The 25,834-nt window shown below is 38.6% G+C and overlaps 2 protein-coding genes across 2 annotated transcripts in view; one reads left to right on the top strand and one right to left on the bottom strand.

Annotated features, from left to right (window-relative positions):
- The window catches only part of MAF (MAF bZIP transcription factor), a 240,673-nt gene extending 214,985 nt beyond the window's left edge, over nt 1-25,688 (top strand). Inside the window, exon 3 of the mRNA XM_073308011.2 lies at nt 17,185-25,688. The gene's annotated coding sequence lies outside the window, so the exon portion shown is untranslated. The remainder of the gene's footprint in view (nt 1-17,184) is intronic.
- Nucleotides 17,225-25,834, bottom strand: part of WWOX (WW domain containing oxidoreductase) — a 695,867-nt gene continuing 687,257 nt past the window's right edge. The window contains exon 9 of the mRNA XM_073307994.2: nt 17,225-18,503. Coding sequence (XP_073164095.2) covers nt 18,315-18,503 — 189 coding nt within the window. The 3' untranslated portion in view covers nt 17,225-18,314. The remainder of the gene's footprint in view (nt 18,504-25,834) is intronic.

Below are 25,834 nucleotides of genomic sequence, written 5' to 3'. Positions count from 1 at the left end.
TGGCTTTACAGCATTTTTGTAGTGCCATATAGTTTTTTTTTAAGTATGACACTTTCTAATCCATTATACTCACGATTCTATTTTAAAGAGTTATGTTAACAAGGGCTCTGCCTTGTATAGTGAACACTCTGGCTGCAATGTCAAAAAAGCATTTATGAACATGCTTAACTTTAAGCATATGAATAGTCCCATTGAAATAAGTGACTCAAGCATGTGCTTAATTGTAAGCATGTGAGTAAAGTGCTTTACTGGACTGAGCTGTAACACCATAGAGTCTCATTTTGAGTTTTTCAGATTTTTTTTTTCCCTCAGACAAAACAATTCAGCAAAAACAACATGAATTTGCAAAAATGTTTTAGTGTCTGCATTTTTCACACCAAAAAGCTTTGGTCAAAAAATGTCACCCACCTCTATTCACTCCTCACTTTAGTCTGAACTACCCATGTTTGATGATCTTCCAGGTAGTCTGCAAAACACATCTGTTCCACAGGGTTTTTGGAAGAGGCCAAGGCTAGGCTTCTCAGAATGATAAAGGGGCAGAAAGGAATTTTTGTAAGTGGCTGAGTTCCTGTTGAAAGATGTTGCTTAATTATCATATTATTAATGGTGTGTTTGGATGACTAGACACTTGGATAGGAGCCTTTTTAGTTATTTAAATCTAAATAAATAAATAATTGAGTTTCATTTTCATATAGCTTACGTGATGGGCACTATAGAAAAGCCTAAGAAGGATGGATAGATAGCTTGTGTGATAGATAGATAGTATGCTAATTGATTTTGTGCCATGTTATATTTACATAATTTATTGTTTAGCTGCATCTGTATTGAAATATTAAATATATTTTTAAATCAACAATCAAACCTGAATTCCATTATTATTCAGAGCATACAAATGCATGAAACAGCTGCATTCTACACATTACAAATATTGCACTGTATGTAATTACACTCATACTAATTGCACATTCTGGTACGTTATGCGGTATTGATGCTTGAAGTTATGAAATAGTTCAAAGATCAAAGGTCATATGGTCAGAGATCTTCCAATAAAGTTCCTGGTTTATGAATTTATGATCATGCTCTAAGTTTAACCTCTCCCTGATATAGAAATAACTACATAATAATTACCCTATAATCCCATGGCAATTACAGAGTTATTGCATGGTTATATGAGCCCTGAAAAATAAAACAATGCCTTGAATCTTTTGTTTACCAGAAGCTGTCACTGAATATTCACATGTGAACGAGGAATGGGTGAAATTCTGGTCCCAATGAAGTCATTGGGAGTTTTGCTATTGACTTCAATAAAGCCAGAATTTTTACCCCCTGGTTCTCTGTCCTGCTTAATTAATGAGTTTTGCAGGTGATGGAAACTCAAAAGAATATTTTTCATACCCATCTTCAAAGGATCAGAATCCAGGAGAGAATGATTATTTGGCTATCCAGAAAGCTTAGCAAGAGAATGAAGCGGAAGGCAGCTTTCTTGCCATTCCCCCATTCAGAAGAGAGAGCAAGTAACTCTGATGAGGAGCCAGGAGGAGACAATGATGTGGTTATCCAGAGGGATTCTTTCTATTACTTGAAAAGTCAGAAAGCAGATTCAGAGGAACAGGTAGATGTGCTCAAGAAGATCAATGAATATGAGTGGTTCATTGATGTCATATGATAGGTTTTAGACTTTGAGTCAGATGCGTAAGTAGTGACAGCAGAGGAGGATGATAAAGAGCAGCTGTGCATGTTGTAGGATGAGTACATTGGAGGCATAGTGCTGGAAAAACAGGATTTCATGAAGTACAGTAACTGTGAAAAGGATGGAGGAGATATGGTAAAGCAGTGAATGAAATAATGATGGCCAATGAGGTTTGTGACTGCAGATGTCAGTGTGGATGGGCCTGAGAACAGAACACAGAGCTATAATGATGGAGGAAGCTGTGGAGCCACATATGGTATGAATATAGAAGGTACTAATGTCAGAATACTACTAGCAGTAAAAGACTCAATGGGCACCTGGGCAGCCATTTCTGTAAAAGAACCAAGCTCACTGGATCACAAGCAGTATTCCATATACTTGCATGTACTTTTGATAAATCCCACTCCTGATACTATAAATACTCATCATGCACAATTACAAAAGGTTGATCTCATTTCTCTAACACCAATCTGTTACCCTTCTTCAGGAACAGCTTTAACATTTCCACCTGGAACATCACTGATGGGTTTAGAGAACTAGGCCTTTTTTTTTTTTAAATAGAAATGTACCATAATGTACCTACTGATAATGTATGGTATTGAAGCTGCAGATAAAAGTAACAGAAATATTCTAATTGGCAGAGTAGAGCTTGTTTGGAGAGAAGATAAGTTAGCGACAATAAAAGTATCCAGAGATTCCTAAACACTGGCCTCCAGACACATCTAGAAAGATATAGACAGTATATCAGATATGTTTCACAGATATCATAGAATCATAGGACTGGATGGGACCTCAAGAGGACTGGATGGGACCTTCTAGTACAGTCCCCTGCACTCAAGGCAGGCCTAAGTATTATCTAGACCATCCATTCCAACCAGTTATGCACTTACCTTATAGTAGCTCTATCTAGGTTGCATTTCCCTGGTTTGTTTATGAGAGGGTCATGTGAAACAGTATCAAAAGCCTTACTAAAGTCAAGCTATACCACAGCTACTGCTTCTCCCTAGCCACAAGGCTTTTTAACCTGTCAAAGAAAGCTATTAGGTTGGTTTGACATGATTTGTTTTTGACAAATCCATGCTGACTGTAACTTATCACCTTATTATCTTCTAGGTGTCTGAAAATTGATTGCTTAATTATTTACTCCATTATCTTTGCAGGTACTGAAGTTAAGCCGACCGGTCTGTAATTCCCTATGTTGTCCTTATTCCCTTTTGCATAGATTGGCACTATATTTGCCCTTTTCCAGTCCTCTGGAATCTCACCCATCTTCTATGACTTTTTGAAGCTAATGGCTAATGGCTCAGATATCTGCTCAGTCAACACTTGACGCTAGGTGCCGAGGACTCATGTTAAGGAGAAGTGATGTCTTCATCAATTGAGATAAACACCATAAAGAAACTAAAGTGCTAATACATTTCTAGAATTAGGAAACTTGTTTTTTCCACACATGGCCTGTTTTGTAGATCTCACTGAGACTATAAAATCAAGCCAAGTCTGAAATCTCTAAGGATTCTACTGTAACTTACTGCTAATTAAGGTTGCATTAGAAAGTTCAATTTGTATTATTATTGTATTAATTGACACATAATGTATAATACTATAAGGAAAGACCGTATTTTAAGACATAAGAATAAGAGAACAGATATAATGTTGAGCTTTCAACCTGAACTCTGACTTCTGAGTTCATGCTTTCTTAGTGTTAATGTTGCATTGACCCTAGGTTTCTTTACATTAAATAGGGTGGATGGTTTAGAAATCTGTAACAGGAACTTGTTCAAAGGCTAGTTAGGCAAGAAAATTATATGTGGGGTATCAAATATAAGAGAATGTATCATGGAACAATGTAAGATTCCTCAAATATAGCCACAGTATAGAAATCAACAAGAGAAAGCAGAAATCCAGTGAATAATGTTAGTTGAATTTGGAGACAGATTATAAAGAAGTGACATTGTTCATAAGTCCTTTGGCTTCTGTCTTCAACAAAGGAAAACAGGATAGAGATTTGCTTAAGATAGGGGTCATGTTTCTCGTACAGTAGAGAAGAAAGCAGTGTAACTATGAAAATATCTGTGAAAGGCTATGCTAATTTTACGGGAATGAACAACTCAAGTCCAGAAAATGAGTATAGGAATTATGTCCCAAATGCTATTAGCAGTTCTTAGATTCCCAGTGATTCAAAATTTAGTCATTAGTAAGAAACAAAAAAATACAATAAAAACAGACTGTTCAAAAGAAGAGTCACAAAATATGTTTTGTATTATGTATGTTTTCAGCTATAATTGTATTTGTGTGAACAGTTGTCCTGAAATTATGAAAGGATTTGAACATTGTAAACTGTACAAATTGCTAAAGGGTTCAGAAGCCAGGGGACTAATGTAAAAATTAGGAAATTAAGACTAATCAGGGTATTCAGGCAGAACTATTGTATTTCATTCAAAGTGCAGTAAACATATGGATTAAACCGCCAATAAGACCACTGGGGCAAAGAGTGTGGTTTGTGTTCAGGAAAAAGGGCTGTTGGTTTTCTCTCCTATTCAAAGGACTGACCGATTTGCCAGGGAGAGTTGTTTTGATGTGGCGTTCGATTGGTCATACCTTAATGGATGTACTGTCAAGCCATTTGATTTATTTTAAAGAAAAATCAAGGCAGTTATTTTCTGTATTTACTAAAGCCTGTAAAATTCAAGTGGGAGCTGTAAGGTTTATATACTCTAAGTGGAAATGCTTTAAAAGAAATGTTTAACTTCAAAGTAATAAGAACAGGCTAGATTCTCAGCTACTGCCAAGGAGCATTCAGGCTCTGATTCACTAAAGCTTATGCTTATCTTTAAGCAAGTGCATAGTTCCATTGATTTCAATGGCCTACTCACCTGCTTAATGTTAAGCGTTATGTTTGTGCAATTTACTGAATCGGGAGTTTAGCCCAGTTTGCAGGGGTTGTGATTTTAAGATACCTTGGCATTCCCCTCTAATCTGGGACCGTCTTCATCGCAGTCTTATCCCCATTATAAATTATAACCAGGTGGATGCACTGCTCTATTTCACGTAAATTGCCAACTGCCCGCAGGAGCAACTGGAGATTAGAGAGGGGATATGGCAAATCTGGTCACAGCTCCTTTTCCCCATCTATGCCTGTTCTGCTAGTGACTAGGTCGAGCTACTCCCTGGGGATTCTCCTGTGCTGCGGGGTATCTTCCACTGACTGGATAAACTGGCTTTAGCACATCTTTGTTCAGATAGAGCAGTGCAAAACTACCGTAGTGTAATGGAGATATGGGCCCAATAGCATCATACAGAATATGAAAAAGAACTTAACAAAGAAGAGGAGATTCTTAGTTGACTCTCAAACAGCTGTAATTTGTGTACATGCAGTTTTGCACCCATAATAATTGACGGTGCGGCTATTAGGCCTACATCTAATTGAGATTTGTGGGCACAGACAGGCAGTCACCTAACTACTGGTATTTCACTCCTGCAATTAATTGTGGGTGCAAAATGTGGCTGTAGTTATTTGCAGGCACAAATTGACCCCCCACAAAAATAGGCCAAGTGCCGAAAAAGCTGGCCATTTATCTTCAATGATGTGTTTTGAAAGAATTTTCACTTCGTCTTTTGCTTCCCTGGTAATATTTGTATTTTCCTCTGCTGAAGATGCTGTCTCAGCCTTTCATCAAAACCTGTAGAATTACTCACATTGTTCATTAATAGCTTGAGAGTTTGTGTACTTGCATTCCTCACTAACTCTAACTGCTAGGGTGTTGACTCTTATGCCATCAGATTCTCTGCTCTGTTGCCCCATTAAACAAAGTATTACTGTCTTTGACTTAGACTATAGCAGATTTCATCCCATTTAGTAAAGAGGCTATCTAGGACTGACCTAGCTGGGATAGATTTCCTTTCAAAAAATCCTCCTGAATATGAGATATTAATTGTGCCAGGAATTAAGGATTAAACAGTCATGGCTTCAGGTTACTAATGGGAACTGAAATCAGGATTAGGAAGGAAGCGGGGCCATGCCCTTGCAATGCTATTACCCCAGTTCCTGAATCTAAAAGCCTTAGAAACTCATCCTTGGTGACCAATAAAAACTAGTCTAGAGTAGGTTTAGTGAGGACTGGGGAAAAGGAGTCATAATTGTGCTACCGGGCTTCAGACATCTTTCAAACTAAAATTTCACTTTACACTAAGGGGTCAAATGCTGCCCTGATTTATACCCTTTGCAATTTTTATCACAGGGTGTAAGTCATGGTGTTTGCACTGGGCATATTTCACGCCAGAACCAGGTCCCTTGTTTGTGAGGAGAACATAATTCAACATGGGAGTTTAATTCCCCCTGGGCAGAGGGCCAGCAAAGGGGCCACCCATGACTTCAGTCTCACGCAAGACCTCAAAATAAGGCATTTGTTGGACTCAAAGACTGCATGGCCCTTGTGCTTGCCCATGGTATTTTACTCTTATGTGGGGAGGAAGCCAGATGTGTCTGCCTCAGTCAGAGCTCTCCTGTAGCAATCCTACCAAGTGGGATGGGTATCAGCTTCAGGATGATATCAAGTACGCCAGCTCTTGGAGGGAGGCTTGATCAATCATGTCAGTTTCGGTATTTGTAATATGTCTATTGCCATTGACTTGCCCCTGTGCATGAGTCCGGAAGGACAAAGAAGAGAACAACAGGAGGAAAAAATTCTATAGCTCAAAGTTATTACATGGTAGCAGATACTTGCTAACCAATTATACCCAAGATTTACCGGTAGCTAAATTACTTTTGTTTTATAAATAGAACCGGAATCAAATATTATAGACCAAGAGCAAAACATCCTAGCATTTAATATAGCAAAAGACAAAGTAAGGTAATGGACCCTAAATGTTAATGGGTGTAAAGATTTAGACTTTAATTGTATTTTTAAGTCATCTTATTTTATGGAGCTTTTTGTACATGGAAATCAACAATGTGTGACAACACTATACTTAGTAGTAGAAGGGTTGGCTTGTAGGAAACCTGTAATTATAGGCAAGATCAGTTTACTACTTATAAATCCTCAAAGACATTTTAATTGAAATGAGCAGTGGACTTTACCTGACCTTCTTTGTATGTGAGACCTTCATACCAAATTAAGTTAAAGAGTTGCGTTAACAGGAAGATTTCTGTTTGTAAAACCAGTTAACAAACATTATTAGTTTTGTTTTGTTTTTTTTAAGTTTTATGCAGGTAAAAACATCAAATTCTGAAACATGAAATGGTGTCTGATAAAATCATCAGATAACTTAATATGAGACTTACTGAAATGGTCTCAGATATAATCCTACTATAGGGTGGCATCTCAGTTTGGCTTTTTAGGATACTTTCCCATAGTATACATAGAAATATTGCAATACTTCCTAGAAACTGATTACTGTGATCACAAGATGTCTCTTACCGTTTGTGGTACTGCTTCAAGATATATAAGCTAGGTTATAGTTATAGATGAATCTAGCTCATATTACATTCGGAAAAATAAATGTGCACTAAAAGTAATTAAAGCATGTTGCTTCATGAATAATACACCATTTTACTTTCTATTTGCTGAGTATAATGAGACAAGCTACTAAATTGACAATGAATGCTCTATTATGTGATTGCCAACTGTTTTATAAGATATTGAACATATTCATTTATTCTATCATCATGTGCATTATCAAGCTATTGCTTTTTAATAAATTAATTTCCCGTTATGTCTCTAGAGTCTTTGTTTGAAATCTGGCTGAAGGCATAATTGAAATTAATTTTGTGGTACAAGCTTAACTACTAGTGCTTGGTGGCTTACAAATAACAAGCCACATTTGGCAGCCCTTGCAGGACAAAATTTGGCTCAGTGGCATGAGTATGAAAATCGTCTCACCCAGAGGGCAGATGTGACACTAGAGCAGTGTGAATAATGTCAGCCCGTTCTGCATTGGAAACAGAGCAAGTGCGTCTTGAGATGGGGGGGGGGGTGGTTACTCTCCTAACAAATTCATTTGGCTGTAAATAAAAAGGATGCCCTTTAATAGCTTTCTGCCAGAAATATTTGCCCCTGAAAATATGGAACTCTGGCAGCTCTTGTTTATCACAACCTATCATTGTTTGTCATGCCTTCCCCCACTAACACACTGTAAATTGACCCTTTAATTGTTTAGCAGCCTAAACATGGTGACACCATTCATTGACTGTAAGGCAGCACTTAATCCCTGGTTGGGTGATAGTGTCATTAGGAAAGTAATGTGATTGTGGTGGGAATCTCGGAGTTTGGCTGTGAGCTGTATTAGAACAGAAGATTATCTCTGAGCCTTCAGTTAAGACTGAAACAACACACGATGTCCATATAACATTGATGCCGCAGAGCTATTTTGCTAGATAGTAAACAACTTCTAATTGCAAGTGTTGACAGGACTCACTGTGTTATAACTAACCTTGCTGCAATGTTATTATTTCTGAAAGGAGACTTTCTCTGTATTTTTAACAATAAGTCTGACAGGTGTCATATTAAAAACAGTACTTAATTCTAATGCAACTATTCCCCCCCCTTTTCATTTTTGTGCCTCTGTAATGCATGAATTTCTACTGCTCAGAAAGCTTAAAGGAGCATCTTTGCTGAAAGGAAAATACCTCTAGTTTGTCTGCAGGCTAGGTGCACCAGGAATGGTCATAGTATCATTTTCTTTTCTCTTCTCTGCCCAAGGCAAGCTGGCTTTAACCCTAGGTGGAAGAGAAAGATAAAGTCTTCTCTAAGATGAGAGGTAATGCTATGCCATTGAAGGCAAACTTCAGGCTTCTTTTGAGCATTCACCACGGTTCTATTCCAGAGTGCTGACCGTTGTCCACGAGAGACTGAGCTCAGCCGGGTCACTTAGAAGTTTATACTGGATTTAAGTCAAAATGCTAAAATACCTGGTGTTAAATCACTGCTAACTCTGCACTCTGCAGGCAATTCCTGGCAGAGTCTGCATTGTAAAATCCAATATTCACAAGATGTGGCGCTTTTATTGGGGGTGCCTAAAGGGCTTCGGGAGGCCATTTCTCCCCCAGTCGGTTGCGCATGATGCTTGTTTTCAGTCCTTCAGCTATGTTCCATGGTATATTGGATGGAAGCCATTTAGACTTCAGCTTTCCAGAGGTAAAATGGAATGGACACACAGAGGAAGATGCACTACCCTTGTCTACAAAGACACCGTCCAGGCGGCTCTGAGAAACTGCCATACATTTTAGGCAGGCGATACTTTTAACTCCTGAGCTGAGTTAAACCAGTCAATGAAACATACATGTCAGGGTCCGGAATGGCCTTAATTATGAAGGACACTGCCTCACTGGCCATTTCTCCTCAATTCTTTGTGGCAAGCTGCTGCTCTGATATCTTACCAACCCCATTCATGAGAAAAGCAAACAGGGTTCTCCATAGCTGGTGACTCAAAATAGTAGCCCATGTCACATCAATGTGCTGGCTTTGTACACTGCAATATGGAAGGGAAGGGTGGCTTTGTGGTTGGACTAGATCTCACGAGCAAAATTCCTGCATCTGCCACCACCTTCTGATGTGACTTGGCTAAGTCACTTAGCGTCTGTGCCGCCTAGGTAAAATAGGGATGATAATACTTCTTAACTACCACTTTTTGTCTGTCTTGTCTATAGATTGAAAGTTTCAGGAAAGGGATTCAAGAAGTCACCTAGTCCATCCCCCTACACTGAAGTAGATATATAGCTGGCCTAAGCAAGCCAAATTCTGTAAAGGGGGATTAAGCTAGAGAAGAGCATAGGAATGGTGGGGAGGGTTGGGGATAAGGGCTGGGTGTGAGAATTGGATGTACTGAACAAAGCACCTAATTCAGGCCATGTTCACAGCCTCCTAAGCATAAAGTAACTGCTTATAAGATGCATAAGACTTCGAACCTAACACCAACAGCACAAAAGCAGTCAAAAAGTGCTAACTTTATCTCCAAGGCAATTGCAGATGTGTATAATTTCTATAGCTCTTTTATAAGATTACCAACTCATATTGTCAGACTTTTGTGTTTACTCCTTTCGAGTGGCTGATTTTCAGAGATTTTTAAAATTATTATTTTAATAAGCAACTGTCCAGCACATTGATGAGCCCTTTTTAATTAGGTAGTGAAGTTGTATGGGCAGTGTTCCATATAAAAGGTCTATAAAACACAGCAGAATTAATAAAATGACTGCCTCCCATTTCACTCAGAGTTGCCAAAGGGATCTGTACATCTTGTTTTAGCTAGATTTAGCCTGATCTTTGTTCTTTTAAGAGCGTACCAAAGCCACCCAACCACGCATTGATTAAAATCGCATTCCCCACTTAAAAATGGAGACCAATTGGTAAGAGGATACTGTGTTTTAATCAAGTTCTTTGCACAGAACAGAAAAAAAAACTTGCGAGGTGCCTTGTATTATATGTAAACACTGCTCATGTTGACAGCTACCTCTGGATGACTCCATCAGTACACACTTTATCTCCAGCTGTCCAAGTAATTTTCCCAGGATTTCTCCCCTCTTTTTCACTCCCCTCCCCACAGATGAATTAGAGCAACAAACGGTTTACATGCTGCACATCATTAGCTATCCTCCCTCACGACCCAGCAGATAACAACTGGGCTCTGTCATCAGGACATTCATAACACCTTGACACTTTTACAACTATTCTGCTCTCTCTGCCAGAGCAATCTTCTCTTTTAAAGCATGGGGCTAATTCATGAAACACCAGTTGGAAAGTACTCTGTAAAAGCAGCAAACCTTATTTTTGATGCTACCACCTGGAAAAAAGAGAAACTCAAGAAAAGTCATCCACTAAATCATGTGGTTAGCACTGTTAAAAACAGGGAGGTGCTGTACCTGGGAATAGGTTTCAGAGTAACAGCCATGTTAGTCTGTATTCGCAAAAAGAAAAGGAGTACTTGTGGCACCTTAGAGACTAACCAATTTATTTGAGCATGAGCTTTTGTGAGCTGTGGAAAGTATGCATCCGATGAAGTGAGCTGTAGCTCACGAAAGCTTATGCTCAAATAAATTGGTTAGTCTCTAAGGTGCCACAAGACTCCTTTTCTTTTTTTACCTGGGAATAAACACCCTCTCTCTCCCAAAGAGATGCCTATATTTTCCTATTGATGCAACAATCTGTAGTGAAGGATTTCAGCAGGCATCTATCCGTCTGTCGTATTTTGAATATACCCATCACCATATAATCCAGGCATCCCAAGTCCTTGCCTTAGACACTGCCCTATATGAGGCTATCTGAAGTAATGCATGTGCACCCCAGCTGTGACTGAGTCAGCATATTCTAATGCTCTTAGCACTTCCATTCAGGCTCAGTGCTGTTCAACATGGTATTCTTTTGCCCACAGGGACAGGCCTAGGTTTTGTTGGCCCTTATGCAAATACATTGAGGGGGCTCATCCAGCTTTGTTCACGCTGGACACCAACCTCCCCTACCTGTGACTTTGTCCTCCCATAGTCTCTTAGCAAAGGTCTGCAGGCCAGGAGGCAAAAGGATGGAGACAATTCATTTTTTAGCTGATAAAGTCAGAAGAGAGGTGGTGAGTACGTGTGTGTGCGCGCGCATGGAGTGGATGGGACAAGGGTTAAAGTCCAGTTAGGACAGCTGTTTGAACAGTTATTTGGCAATGAGGTCAGGGCAATGCAATAAAAATATTTGAGAATTTAAAATTGTATATCAAGATTCTCACAACAGTGAGTGGACAGTGCCAAAGGCAGGCAGTGAGATGATGGTGCAGTGGGTCCCAAACCTAGATGAAAAGCTCAGTAACCGATAAGTCATAGGATGCCCACTGCCACTGGGATTCAACTCTGCAATATGCTGCATACTTCAGCTGTCTCCCTCCATTTTTACTGGGTAACATACTGGCTTTTGGTACCTTGGGACTTGATCTGGCTTTGTAGTCAAGCCAATGAGACACACAAAATGTGCAAAGGCTATTGAGGTGGCCAAGCCAAGTAAAGAGGAAGAGCCATAAAACCATTTGTCAAGTGGACCATAGATAGAGACACCAGAACCAGGTAGAGAATTTAATTCTGCTGCAATTCTAATTCTAGACTTGGATAGGACTATAGGGTGGTTAGGTGTAGGGATGATGTTCTGCTCACAACGATGGGTAGCTACATGCAGCGTGAGGCCCATTTGAATGTTCATTTGGCATAGATCTAAAGACCATTACTTTTCATTTCTCCTCCTAGCCTGTCGTATAGTGCTGTCAAACAGCTGCCACATCCCATCCCAAAGGTGGCTGAACTTCAGAAGCAGATGAAGTCAATCCTATTCATAAAACACTTTGGGATGGAAACCACTACAAAAATGTACCTACTGGTATTTATTATTAACAAGTACTACTGTAGCATTCCTAATCTGTTTTACAATCTCAGAACTCTATGACTCCAAGAGGTGTTCTAATAAGGCATCATGTCCTCAGCTTTCACTGTAGCTTGGGAACCCTGACTAAAAAAAATACATACCGAGCCAGAAACATACTTAAATTGAAGTAAAATACATACAACAGACCTGGAATGAAAAAGGTCAGGTTTTTTAACAGTGCTTGACTAGAAACTGCAGAGAGTTGTGCCATGAATCCTGGCAAAGATTATTATTTATGGTCCATTTTTTGGTTTAAAAAACATACATATGGAGAAATAACAATTGTAGTGTAAATTCAAGATGGTGTGGAAGATCTATGCACACTGTGAAATGCTGATAGGCTGCCGTTGAAATTATGACAATGTAATCCTATAGAATGTTGACAAGACAAATACAGAGCATGAAATGTACAAGCAATTTTTTCCCAGCCAGATATAATTATCAGTGCTAAAGCCACAAGTGATACCAAAGGACAAAAGAAGATCAGTCTAGACTTTCTCACTTACAGGATATTGATCATTCTGATGGTAAACTAGTTAGTATAAGTGTGCTTGGCTTGAAAGGTCATGAGCTTAACCCCCTGACAAAGAGTTATTCAACCTTGACTTGTCAAATTATTGTAGTGTTGCTCGAAGGATATTCTCTAATACAATCGCTTACCTGGCCTCAGGAGAGATTAAATGTGTCTTCTGTCCCATAAAAAAAAAAAGCTAAGTAAACTAAGACATTGTTGACACTGGAGAACCACTTATGTGTTGGTTCCTGGTACTTACACGCTTTGAGTTGCAGGTAGGTTTCAGGTGTACCACAGTAGTAATTCTTTCATCCCACTGGACATGGATGAAATCCTGGCTCCATTGATGGCAATGAGTGTGGTGATTAACTTCAATGTGGCCAAGATTTCGCCTGATCTCCAATGCACGCTTCCAGCCAGTCAGTTATCTGGTGTCAGAGGATGTTGCTTACTCACCTGCCTGAAGATGATCACAGCAACTGTAATCATCTATTGGCAGGTGAGTTATGTTCACATAAGAACATATTTTGCATGCTTAGCCATTTTGCCAATTACTTTTATCGGGGATGGGTAAGAACCTAAGAACTGCCATACTGAGTCAGACCAATGGTCCATCTAGCCCAGTATCCTGCTTCCAATAGTGGCTTGTGCCAAATGTTTCATGGGGCATGAACAAAACAGGGCAAGCATCAAGTGGGCCATCCTGTCATCCAGTCCCCACTTCTGGCATTCAGAGGTTTAGGGACACGCAGAGCATGAGGTTGCATCCCTGACCACCCTGGCTAATAGCCATTGGTAGACATATCCTTCATGAACTTATCTAATTCTTTTATGAATCCAGTTATAGTCTTGGCCTCATGACATCCCCTGGCAATGAGTTCCACTAGTTGACTGTGCATTGTGGGAAGAAGTACTTCCTCTTTTTTTGTCTTACACCTGCTGCCTATTAATTTCATAGGGTAACCCCCCCAACTCGTGTGTTATATAAAGGGCTAATTAACACTTCCTTATTCACTTTCTCCACACCGTCATTATTTTATAGACTTCTATCATATAACCACGTAGTCATCTCTTTTCTAAGATGAACAGTCACAATCTTTTTAATCTCTCCTCATAAAGAAGCTGTTCCATGCCCCTAATCATTTTTGTTGCCCTTCTCTATAACTTTTCCCAGATCTAATATATTTTTGAGACGGGGTGACCAAAACTGCACAAAGTATACCAGGTGTGGGCACACCATGGATTTATATAGTGGCATTTTGATATTTATTGTCTTCTTATCAATCCATTTCCTAATGGTTCCTAGTAGTCTCTTTGAAAACATCTCCTCGGTGTGTAGCGGCAGGCAAAAAATGCAGAGAACTATCCAAGATGACGTGAAGATCTGTTTCTTGAATGGCAGCAGCTAGTTTAGTCCCCACCATTTTGTTTGTATAGTTGGGATTATGTTTTCCAATGCACATTACTTTGCACTAATCAGCATTGACTTTGGGCAACAAAACTCCAGATTAGAGACTCAGTTTTGTGAGATCATCACAGTCAGTTTTGGATTTAACTATCTTGAGTAATTTTATATTGTCTGCACCTTTACCACCTTTTCTAGATCATTTATGAATATGCAGAATAGCAGTGGTCCCTGTACAGATCCTTGGGATAACTCTGCTATTTACCTCTCTCCACTGTGAAAACTGACTATTTATTTCTACCCTTTGTTTCCTATCCTTTAATCAGCCATGAGAAGACCTTCAGGGGGAGGGATAGCTCAGTGGTTTGAGCATTGGCCTGTTAAACCCAGGGTTGTGAGTTCAATCCTTGATGGGACCATTTCGGGAGCTGGGGCAAAAATTGGGGCTGGACTAGATGACCTCCTGAGGTCCCTTCTAATCCTGATATTCTATGATTCTATGATCCCAGAACTGCTTAAAGAGCCTTTGATATAGTACCTTGGCAAAGGCTTTCTGGAAGTCCAAGCACACTATATCCACTGGATCGTCCTTGTCCATATACTTGTTGAACCCCTAATAGAGTGGTGAGGCCTGATATCCTACAAATGCTATATTGATTCTTCCCCAACATATCATGTGATTGAAAAGGGAAATGTTGACCTCAGAATGAAAGAATAGGAAAAAGATAGAACCGCATGTGAACAGTTCTTCACCATGGCGGTAGAAAGTGTTCCGGTTTATAGCCTCTTGGTTGCCCGCACATCAGAAAATAATAGCAAATAAATTGGTACATATTTATGAATACATCTCAGAAACATTCTTTATCCCCTTTTATATGTGTTTTTATGGAGGTAAATGGAAAGTGACTATTAACACTACCAGGTGTTTGCAAAAAGCATGCTGGCTGTTTTCCAAAAGTATAAGTAACACCATCTATTTTTCTTTATTCAGTCCTTTTTTTGTTTTGCTGGCATAATACGAGTTAAGGTCTATAGAGTTTGCTTTTGTATTCGACCTAAGAGCACTTGTCTGCAAATATTACTCCCTAACAGATTGATTCCAGTGTTCATTACAATTAGTTAAGTATATATCAATTTCAGTAAATCATCTGGAAAAAAATATAACCTGGTCAATAAATAAAGCTGACTGCAACTGCACCAAAATTTATACCAGAATACAGTAAAATTTTCAAAGTCAATGGCTTAGAATTATCTATGCCATGAATCATTCATCAACATGGAGATCATGTTTTTAAAATGTTTGCTCCTTTTGAATCCCCCTTGCATCTTCTTTATGTGGTGCTAGCCAGCCTGTTTCTAAGTGTGCAGGGTTGGAAGGGACCTTGAGAGGTCATCAAGTCCAGTGCCCTGCGCTGATGCTCTGCCACTTGGGGCCAACAGAATGCCCTTTGCTTGAGGAAAAACAAAAAGGAAGTTTATTTTTACACAGGCTTGCTTTGCTCAGAAAACAGAGAGGAAAAAACTTCAATCTTTGACTAGGAAAAAATGTTGACATCCAAATTCTGGATACAGTAACATATTAGTGTCACTAAGCATTTGTTAACCATAGGCATAGGTGTCAGATGAACCTGTTCAGCAGAGTAAATGCATGGCAGTGCCTTCATACTGATGACAGATATAGCTATCTGTGAGATTAAAACAGGCTTTTCTCTCCAATGTGGACCACTACCAAGAGGTAAAACAGATATCCTTTGAAGGAAGGCAATCTTTCTGAGTACCAAATTCTCATAAAAGCATACAATATTTCAGCAGTGAAGAACGACAAGGTGTGCATTATTAGTTATTAATGTCTGCCTAAGTGGGAGTGTAAGGCCCAAGGCCTCAGGAAGAATATCAGTAACGTTTAATTACACCTCATAACTTACCCAAAAATGTCATCCTATGACACAGTGTTTCTCTGTTGTCTTAGATCTGTTAGTATTCTATTGGATTGCTCCTTTTTGCCAGGAACTAGAAAGCCAATGCCATTGTTAGGATAGCATGTGGCAGAAGCTACTTACTTTCTCTTCCCCTGATAAGTAGCTGTCCATTTTAATAATAGTTTTTACCCGCCCCAAACTCAATTTTTCCCAATCTAAACCCATCTCCCTGAAAATTTTCAGGCATGATTTAATGTCAGGGTTTAATTTATGTGGAAAATTTGATGCAAACTGGACAAGGCATTTGGGAAATATGAAGCATAAAAAAAATGAGGTGATCTCACGTCTAAACTATTTTCTTCACGTTTGTTCTGGCCCACATAACTCCAGAATGACTTGCCCTAGAAACACCAAACTTACGGGCCTTGATGAGGACTGATACCTTCAAATAGTTTGTGGGGAAGGGGTAAAATTATTTACTTACTGAAAGCCGTTTCCATGTACTTTGTGGATTATGCAGGGTTTATAAATACTGCATGACCTCAATATGGAGTTCCTATACTGTGCATGGCCCTTTTGGGAATGATCATGACATAGGTAGAGAAACAACAAAGTGTCAGGCAAGAAAACCATCAGTTCTTCTGGGACTAGTCTGGGAAATGAAGGAAGGGAATGATATGGGGGCTGGAGAACTGGTCTGGGGATGAACCTGAGCTGGTCAAAATACCACTGGGAGAGTGTGGTTGCTGCCACACCCTTTGAAAAGGTGTACCATCTGGTTCCCCCATATGGGGCCTGCTCTCCTAGCTGGTGTAGAAGGCGGGCAATACCCCCATCTTCAGCTCCCCATGTCTACAGCTGGTGCTAGGCTTGTTCTCAGGGAATGTAATCAGTGCCTGTATGTGGGCACAAAAAGGGGGAGCACCTCTAATGCCCTCTCTAGCCCTTGTGCAGTGCTGCAACATTTTAGTCTTCTATATTCTGGACTGGATTACACACAAGCTGAAAATAAAAGCACTCAAAACAAAGTGTATTATTATTATTGTTATTATTATTAAAATGGGCATTTAGTATGATGGAAAGGGACTAGGCTATTTATTTAGTGTGCTGTTAGGTTTTAACACCCATCCACCAGCTAATCAAACCTAAGCCACTTCATGAATCTAGAGGAGGAAACTCATAGAAGAGAGAACAATTATCAATAACATGAGTAATAATGGAGTGAACTAAGGTTCTATTTACAATCTTTATTTCTGTTTTGTTTATAGAAAAATGATGCTGGAATGCTGATGGCTTAAGACAACTTTTTGGCATGAAGACAGCTACAAAGCACAAAAAACAAAATATGAACTCAGAAAGAAACAAGAAAAAAAACAGCGTTTTCATGGCATCGACAAGAAGCTCTTTATTTTTCCTCAAGTTTTCTTTTCTAAAAAAATGGAACTAAAACATTTTCAGAAACAAGACAAACTTTCTCTTCAGGTGACAATATTCAAGCATGTTCTTTTACTAAATTTAAATTGAAAGAAAAAAAAACTTTGAACAGGATGCAGTATCAGGAGAACTGTGAACCTTGAAAGACAACAAAACAAACTCTTTAAAACTGTGAACCAAGAAATGGAAGGAACAACTTTTAAACCCCTGATTACACCCTGTGTGTTCTTAAGGAGACAACATCATCTTTTCCTAAAGCAACAATATTTAGGGAATGGTTTGCAACATACCTTTTATTATAATCTTTTAAGGAAAACCTGCATATTTAATAATTAGCAATGGAGTAAATCTGATTTTACCATTTCTGTTCAAATGTCTTTTTGCACCTTCCTTTTCTAGACAGCACAGTTATATTTGCAGCCAGCAGCCAAGGGCAGGGAAGCTTGCGTTCTTTATTACTATTAATTTTGTTTTTATTTGCCACACCCAATAAAAACTTAGTAGGGAAAAAAATAAGCAGCGCTATCATCTCCTGATCAGTGCATAAGGCCTAACAGCAAATAATTACCACAATATAGAGGAAATCCCATGTTATTTTGGGGCTATTCATGTAGCCATTAATCAAAGCATCAAAAAATATACTCTGCATTGCTCTTCTAAAATAACTCAAAAGATGCCTCCTTGAATTATGCTTTGAACGGGCTATAACCAAAAGAAAGAGAACCAAGACTAACTAAACCCCAGAAAGCGATACTGTCCCTTTAACTCACAGTATTCCCCACTTCCCATTAGTACTTAGCATTTTTCACTATGTTCTGACTGATATTATTTCATTTAACACAAGCTAATCTGTATCTGAGGTATATGGAAACCCTTGAGATGATAAGATTGGAAAGGCTCCAGAGTTGGCAGTTTTCTAGTGTGCACATACTCTGTGTGTTTTGATCCTTGCAGAAGCTCCCTGTTATTTGGACTGCCTGCCAATTCGTTCTTGGATCAGTCTCTCGCTTAGCTCCCACAAGGCTGCAGCCATCACTTCATTCTGGGCCTCTTGTGATGGCAAACAGCGACAGCAGTTGTTGAAGTACATTCCTCCCAGGCCCTCCAGCTCTGGAGCGGTGGCACAGTAGACAGTTGTGGCAGCTCCTTGTTGCTAGAATTGAAAAAAAGAAACAAACAAAAAAACATATTATAGTTCTAATTTTGACTGTGGTCCTATGAAGCCATGTGTCTTATTAAAATACCCATAAAAAGCATTGCAACTGACAGGTAACTCACAGCATGACAGTGTTAAGGGTATTGGATGGTAGTGTTAAAGACACTACATTACTATCTGGAAGCCAATTTGAATACACCTTGGTGACCTTGTTTCTTTTTTTGCACCTCTTAAAGCAAACTCAAAATACAGGGGTCCAAGGTCTATGCCATCTTTACTCAGACAAAACGTTCTGCAACTTCAGTGAGAATCTTGCCTGAATAGAACTTCAGGATCTGGCCAGCTGGGATTATGTGAAACAAACACAAAAATTTAAAAGCAACACACACACCATGTAAAACCTTCCTGATTTTCCTTTGGAACAAAAAAAAACCCTACTTACCAAACTACTTAATATCCACCACTTCCTAGTTTTGATAAGCAATCCAGACTGACGTATTTTATATCTTTAAAATCTCTTGTACAATATTAACCCGGACATTCCAATTAAGGCCTATCATGTAAAGTGCTAATGGGATCTGTGCCCAAACTGTCCATATATCTTTGGTCAACAATTTTACTGTGGCAGCTGTCACCACTGCTGTGTGAGAATGTTTATCTACTGCGCACAGAGAGTGTAGTTCTTAATTTGCAGAGATTCAATGCTATCCAGCAGTTTTGCCATTCTTCTAAGACCTACTTCTAGCGTCTTATAAATCACTAAGAAATATAACAAATAGATTAGAGCTGTGGAGGCAGCTTTTTTTATTATTATTCAAAAATCTAAGCTCCAATGAGGAAAATTGATCGCTTTGAATTTTTCTGATGGAAAGCGGAGGGATTAACAGTTGAGGCCATAACTTTTTAGAGAGTGCGTGCGTGCCTGTGGTGGGATATTGCATCATCAGGATTGGCAAAGCTGTGTCAGAAAAGCTGTAAAGAGGGCAAGAAACCACTTTGCTTTGCCAGCTATAATTAGGAATAATAGGATGGAGCTCATTGCAAAACACCTTGTGCGCAGCTCTAATTTAAAACCAATACAGTTTATCCAGGATCTGATGATTATCAATGTACATCATAGTCCTGTGCCATATGTGGCAACAAATTAAGAATCAGAATAGAGAGGCTATCGAGTATGATAGAAAAGGTAACTAAAGAGAAAATAGATGTTACTGAAATGAGATTTGATAGGGGGCAAGAATGGGCTTCACTCTCTTTTCCTCCAAATTATTTTCTTCTCTCAGTTCCAATGATTATAACCATGGCATCTCACAATGCTGCTAATGGATCAGCCAGTGATGGAGTGGCAACCAAACCACATATTTAATGTTCTCATCTTTCAGTGGCAGCTTTGAGTCTGAATTGTCCTCAAGTTGGGTTTCTCCTTTGCTCTCAAATTATGTAGCATGGCAAAGAAAGGCACATTACATTTTTGTAGGGTCCATATTCTTCTCTCAAGATGGGAATAAGCTGAGAATGACGACTCAGAAATGGTCTGTTGGGACACCACCAATATTGGCTGGTGCAATGAGGAAAAATAACATTATTTCTGGACAAAAGAGCCTTTTCAGGTTAAATTGCTAAATATTAAAATGATTTTATTAAACCAAATCATTTATTTGAGGAAACAATGCCTTTATAAATGTGTTTGGTAGAATCTAGTAGCAATAACACCTACCACAATGTAATATGGTTCTATAGCAGTTACAATAAAAGTAATATAATTTACAGATAATTATAGGCTTTCTGTAGAGTTCCACAGCCTAAGTATTCTATCCAATTTCATAGAGTGGTTCAAAACACCCATAGAAAGTTATTGTTTTTGTATTCTATCCCACAGGATTTTTTCATAAGAGTAAAATAAAACGTATGTTTAACGCCAAAGACTAATTGCTATACTGTGGCTGAAAAGCAGCTTTCTAGCTAGCTCAGGCTAGATTTAATCAGAAGTGAGCTCATTCATAAAATGGAAGTTTTACTGTAGTTTATGATTTTTTAACTTCTGATGAACCAAACTCACTTTTTAACAAAATCTTCAGTAGTTAATAGGGGCCAAATATCCCATAATGTAACTGGTAGATACCAATTCAGGGTCTGGTCCTGTAAACCCGACAAAGCTAAGCTCCAGGTGAACACAACATGAGTGCTGGTGCACGGACATCTTTATTTAAAGTGAAGATAAAGGATGTGAAGCTGGAAGACTGCAATATTTTACCATTTAAAGCTTCCATTGTTTCTTACTATGTCAAGTGCTACTTCACCTACTTCCAAATGTTGTGCTCATTATGTGGGCTATTCTGGAGAAACGAGCACAGCAGCTTTATCGTCATGAGAACAATACTTTTTTTTTGTCCTTAAGAAGGGAAGTTAAATCATATTTATCCCACAGAAGCAAACAATGTGGTGGGTGAAACTAATAATATTTAGCATTGACATCTTCAGAGCAACGCACTAACACTAAGTAATTAAAGCTCAGAACATCCCTACAGGCACATCAGTATTACTGACCACATTTCAACAGGTGGGGAAACAGACACACACCCCAGGTTTACATTTAAACATCCGTGGCGGCTCATGTCAGCTGGCTTGGGCTATGGGGCTGTTTAATTATGGTGTAGATGTTTGGGCTCGGGCTGGAGCCTGGGCTCTGGGACCCACGGGGAGGCAGGAGCCCAGACATCTATATCGCAATTAAACAGAGCTATAGCCCGTGTCAGACGACATGGGCCAGCCATGGGCGTTTAATTGCAGTGTGGACATACTCACAGGGGCCTAGCCCAAAGCTACAGAAGGAGCCAGTGTCAAAAAGGTGATTAGAACTAATGAGTTCCTGGCTCTTTGTCTTGTGCTCAGGCCATTAGACCATGCTGCCCTACTGAGTGCGAAGGCTTTGAGGGGACAAAGTATCCCTTTAAATCCAACTGGAACCCAAAGTGCTTTAGGAGGGGTTTATAATGCAGAGCCCTCAAAATGCCAACACAACCACACATACTTAAACGGATTGGGAGAACACTTTTTTTCTCAGCAAACATTGTTTATCCTTCATCAGCACTGTCATTTAAGTGATACCTTTATATGGTAAGCCATTATATGACAGTTTAATAACACGTTTTAATTTTTTGCTCATCAGCTTTCCGGTTCACATATCATCAGCATAAGACAAAACAGGATGTCAGGGAATCTAATTAGTAAACAATTCCATACTGCTGATACAAGATGAAACATTCTTAAACTGCTAAAAAGAGCACTTTAATCACCGATGAATGACTTCCAATGCCAAAGCGGTTTGTGCCATGTCAGTACATAATTTGAAACAGATTAAAGTACCATATAAAAGAATTAATGTTAACAACTCCATTAAAAAAGTCTTAAACAGTGAGCTTGTCAGTTGTCACAAATGTCCATGATCTATTGTGATTTAAAAAGAAAACTTATAAACAATGATAGAAGGTCTGGGCAACCAAAACACTTTTTTTTTTTTTTATCAGAAGACTGTCAGTTGTATGTGGTGCTAATCACCAAAGCTGGGGGGGTCAGCCATCTTTAACCTGTAACAAAAGTAGTGAGTTAGAATGATGAATACACAGGATAAAGAATTTCTGAGGAGTCCAGCTGAATCTTTAATCATGCCTGAATGCCATTTCCGATCCAGTCAAACATTTGAAAGCTGCCAGGCTAGTCCCATGCCATCAATCTTTATAGCGTATATAAAATTACCCAGGAATCTTGTTTTGGCTTAAGTTAAAGAGTGTCTTGGTAATAAGGGTTCATCATTCTCTTTCACAAATCATTTGTCAGATTTGCAGTACAATCTTAAACTACTGCAGGGTGGGATTTATAAAGCAGTTTCTGTTTGTTTATACTTGAGCCTCAAAGATCTAAATTATCCATCCTTCCAAAATCCTTTGTTGGGATAAAAATGTTAAGTAGCTACGAGTTTGTAGGCATTTATTTGCTAACTGCTAGCTATCAATTTGTAGCTGATGGCACTGAATAAAATGAAAATCGAGTATCTTAATGGTAAAATAAACGGAGTTCTTGATAGACAGTATATAGTAAAAAAACCTCATTAATATATGTAATGCACCCATTAGTATTCTAACTTACTATTTATGTTCCTGATAAGAAAACATAGTATACAGTTAATGTTTAGTTTTCAGATTTGTCTATTTTCAAGTGCATGTTTATTTTCTAAAATTAGAGACCTGTTCTGAAGCAGGTTTAAAAATGAAGCATATAAATAAAAGAAACAAAAGTTATAATGTACCCATATATTCATCAACCACAAATGAATAGGCACCATTCTAAACAGTATTAATGGCATACCAATAGAACTGAACATTGCAAAGCAATGGAGATTGAAAAAGATGTGATTTATTTTATGTAATGAACAATTAAGAGTAAGGGTTTGTATGCAAATATCCTAACGGCAAGTTTGACATAGTGCATTTTGAAAGGTGGTCACTGGAAACATGTGAATTCAAAATTATAAGAGAGGAAAATATTTGTGACAAGATCCAAATTCAAAGCAAGCAGCTCTGGTAAAATGAAAAGGCAAGTGCTTCCTTAAAACTATTCAAGCTTTCCTTGTTATTCATCTCAGGTCTATTAGGCAAAGCAAACATTTTTGAGATGCAAAAAACAGCAGATTAAAACAGCTGCATTGTGAACATGCTACCTAGATTGGAATAATTTATTATACAGCAGTGGAGAGATGAGGTAATAAGCACATATTCCACATCATGGAATAAATGGCACTTTTCACGCCCTTTCCGTGCCTCTGAATAACACACTTAAGATGGATCTTAAAGCCACTCTGGTAGATGGTGGAAACCCAATGTTTTGTAGTTTATCTGTTGGTATCTCTGCACTGGGTAATTACTGATTCCATAGGAAAGGTCTATTGTATAAGTCCTAGTTGGAAAACAACATGCAGGGAGATCGTCTCCCTAATGATCAACTTCACATTTTCTAAAGCGGACTCTAAAACTGCTCTTACAATTTTATACACATATAGCCATTTCTTCAGCTCGGGTAAATCAGTAGCTGACAATGTAGCCAATCATTTCTTTACAACCCTGGTTCTGCACATGCAAACTAGGTCCAACTACATGATGTGCTCCTGGAAACATACATGCCAACCCAGACTGCCTGCCTGCACAAAAGCATGCTGCAGATGGTTGGGAATGTAATGTTTGAGATTGCAACTTGAAAGAAGAGGCTTTGGCTCCTGTTCTATAATAAAATTGGGCTCAAGTCACAAAATTTGAATCTAGATTTGAATTTCTAGTAACCCCAAAGTGAAGGATGTCCAGAACTTGGATTTTAGTTCATGTTCCTCTCAATATACATCCATTCCCTTCTCTAGTTACCACATTAAAAATGTTTAAAATAGTAAGTATGAATTGGTATTCATTTTGTATGATTCACATGTCTATGTGGGCATAGCCTAAAACAACCAATGGACATAGCAGCAGACGTCTCTATAAACATTAGCAATTATAAATCATTACTCCCCATCGGTAATTCATTCGGTCTTTAGGATTTCCCAGTGTCCTGAAGCACTTTTAGAAGCCAATCTTGAGAGTTTCTGAGTAGCATAAGCTGCTGTGGAAGCCAGTGGGAAATGAGAGAACTCAGCCTAGGATCTTATTTGCTATATTTCACATTTTGTTACTAAGGACTCCTTATTAGATGACAAGATTAATTAGCCTCTTGGGGTAAAAATCAAATCCAATCAAAATAAACTTTTAAGAATACTATTAAAAGTAATACATTTCTCTTTGAAATACATGTTGTTGCTGCCAAAGGGTAGTGGGTGTGGTGTTCAGATGGTTCTCTCTTGTACAATGCAGTGTACAGTTTTAATCTCATACATGGCATCATTATATCAGAACTGCTTACCTCTGTTTACAGTACTCCAACCCACAGCACTCCCCAAATGACACTGTTGGCCTGAGAATATATGTATTAATGTAAAATAAGCAAACAGGACTCCCGGGTTGTTTCTTCAATAGAGAAATGTGAAGTAGAGACTTGGGTGAATATGGTAAATTGAAACCATATCTGTAATCAAAAAATGCCACTTCTGAACTGCCAGGTCTGATTGAATGACAAATAAGAATCACTTCACTCAAGGTGCGACCTATACCCAACAGCCAGCAAGAAAACCTGACCCGAACTAGCTCTGTAATTACCACCTTTTCAAAGGTCTTATTGCACCACATCAAAATCAGAGAAATCGCTGCAATCTCTTTTTCCTCAGAAACCCTCCGTATCAACCAGAGTAGTCTCTTAAAAGACAGTACAATACTTAAACTAAAATCTAGAAGATTTGCTTATTTACTCTGATCCATTCCTTTTCAATTAATTCCCCAAAATATTTTACAACAAAGGCTCAAAATATAAAGGCTTCTGTACTTGCAAAATATTTCCTAGTTGGTTTCAAGGGGTAACTTTACACACAGTCGCTAAGACCTCTTCACACTTTACATATATTATAGCAGATAAATACTTTATATTCCCTGAGTAGGAAAACTGCAATATTTCACAAAAGAGGATTTGTTTTCTACTGCTGAGGCATTAAGACTGAGTGATTATTTCAATGGTATTCAGTATATTCAGTTATATTTAAACTACACTCTAGGTTTTAACTTTGCAAAAGAAAATGTTTCCATTGCAATAAATGTATTTTGATAATGGCACTTTGGTGTTTGTGTTATGCAACAGTCAAGATGATATTAATAATGTCAATGAATTGTTTTTAAAAACTACATACTTCCAACATCTTGGGTCAAACAAAGATTGCCTACCCTTTTTCCATAGCAAAATACAGCACTGGCTTGAAAGCCGGGAAACCTAGGCTGTATTCCTTACCATGACACTGACTCATTGTGTGAACTTGGGCAAGTCACGTAACCTGTGTGCACATCAGTTTCCCTGCTGTAAAATGCGGCAGGGGGTAATATTATTTACCCACCTCACAGGGCTGTTGTGAGGATTAATTCATGTCTGTAAAGTGCTTTGAGATCTTTGGATGAAAAGCACTAAGTGTAAAGTACTATATTATAAACTATTATTAAAGTGCTTAAAAGATGTAGAACCAGGTTTTCAAAATATCCGATAAAAGACATGTTTAACGTACATATTTTTCTTTATTGTAGAAACTCCACAGTTCAGCAGTATGAAATCCTAAATCCTTTGCAACACTGGGCCCTATTCTGATCTCACGCACACCCGATGGGTCTTTTGCCCAACTCAAATGGAAAAGGGAGCTTAGCAATGCTCTC

Source organism: Lepidochelys kempii, chromosome 12, assembly GCF_965140285.1.
Source record: "Lepidochelys kempii isolate rLepKem1 chromosome 12, rLepKem1.hap1, whole genome shotgun sequence".
In the NCBI taxonomy this organism is placed as follows: domain Eukaryota; kingdom Metazoa; phylum Chordata; order Testudines; family Cheloniidae; genus Lepidochelys; species Lepidochelys kempii.
The sequence above is the reverse complement of the archived record's forward strand: the minus strand, read 5'-3'. Positions and strand labels throughout refer to the sequence as shown.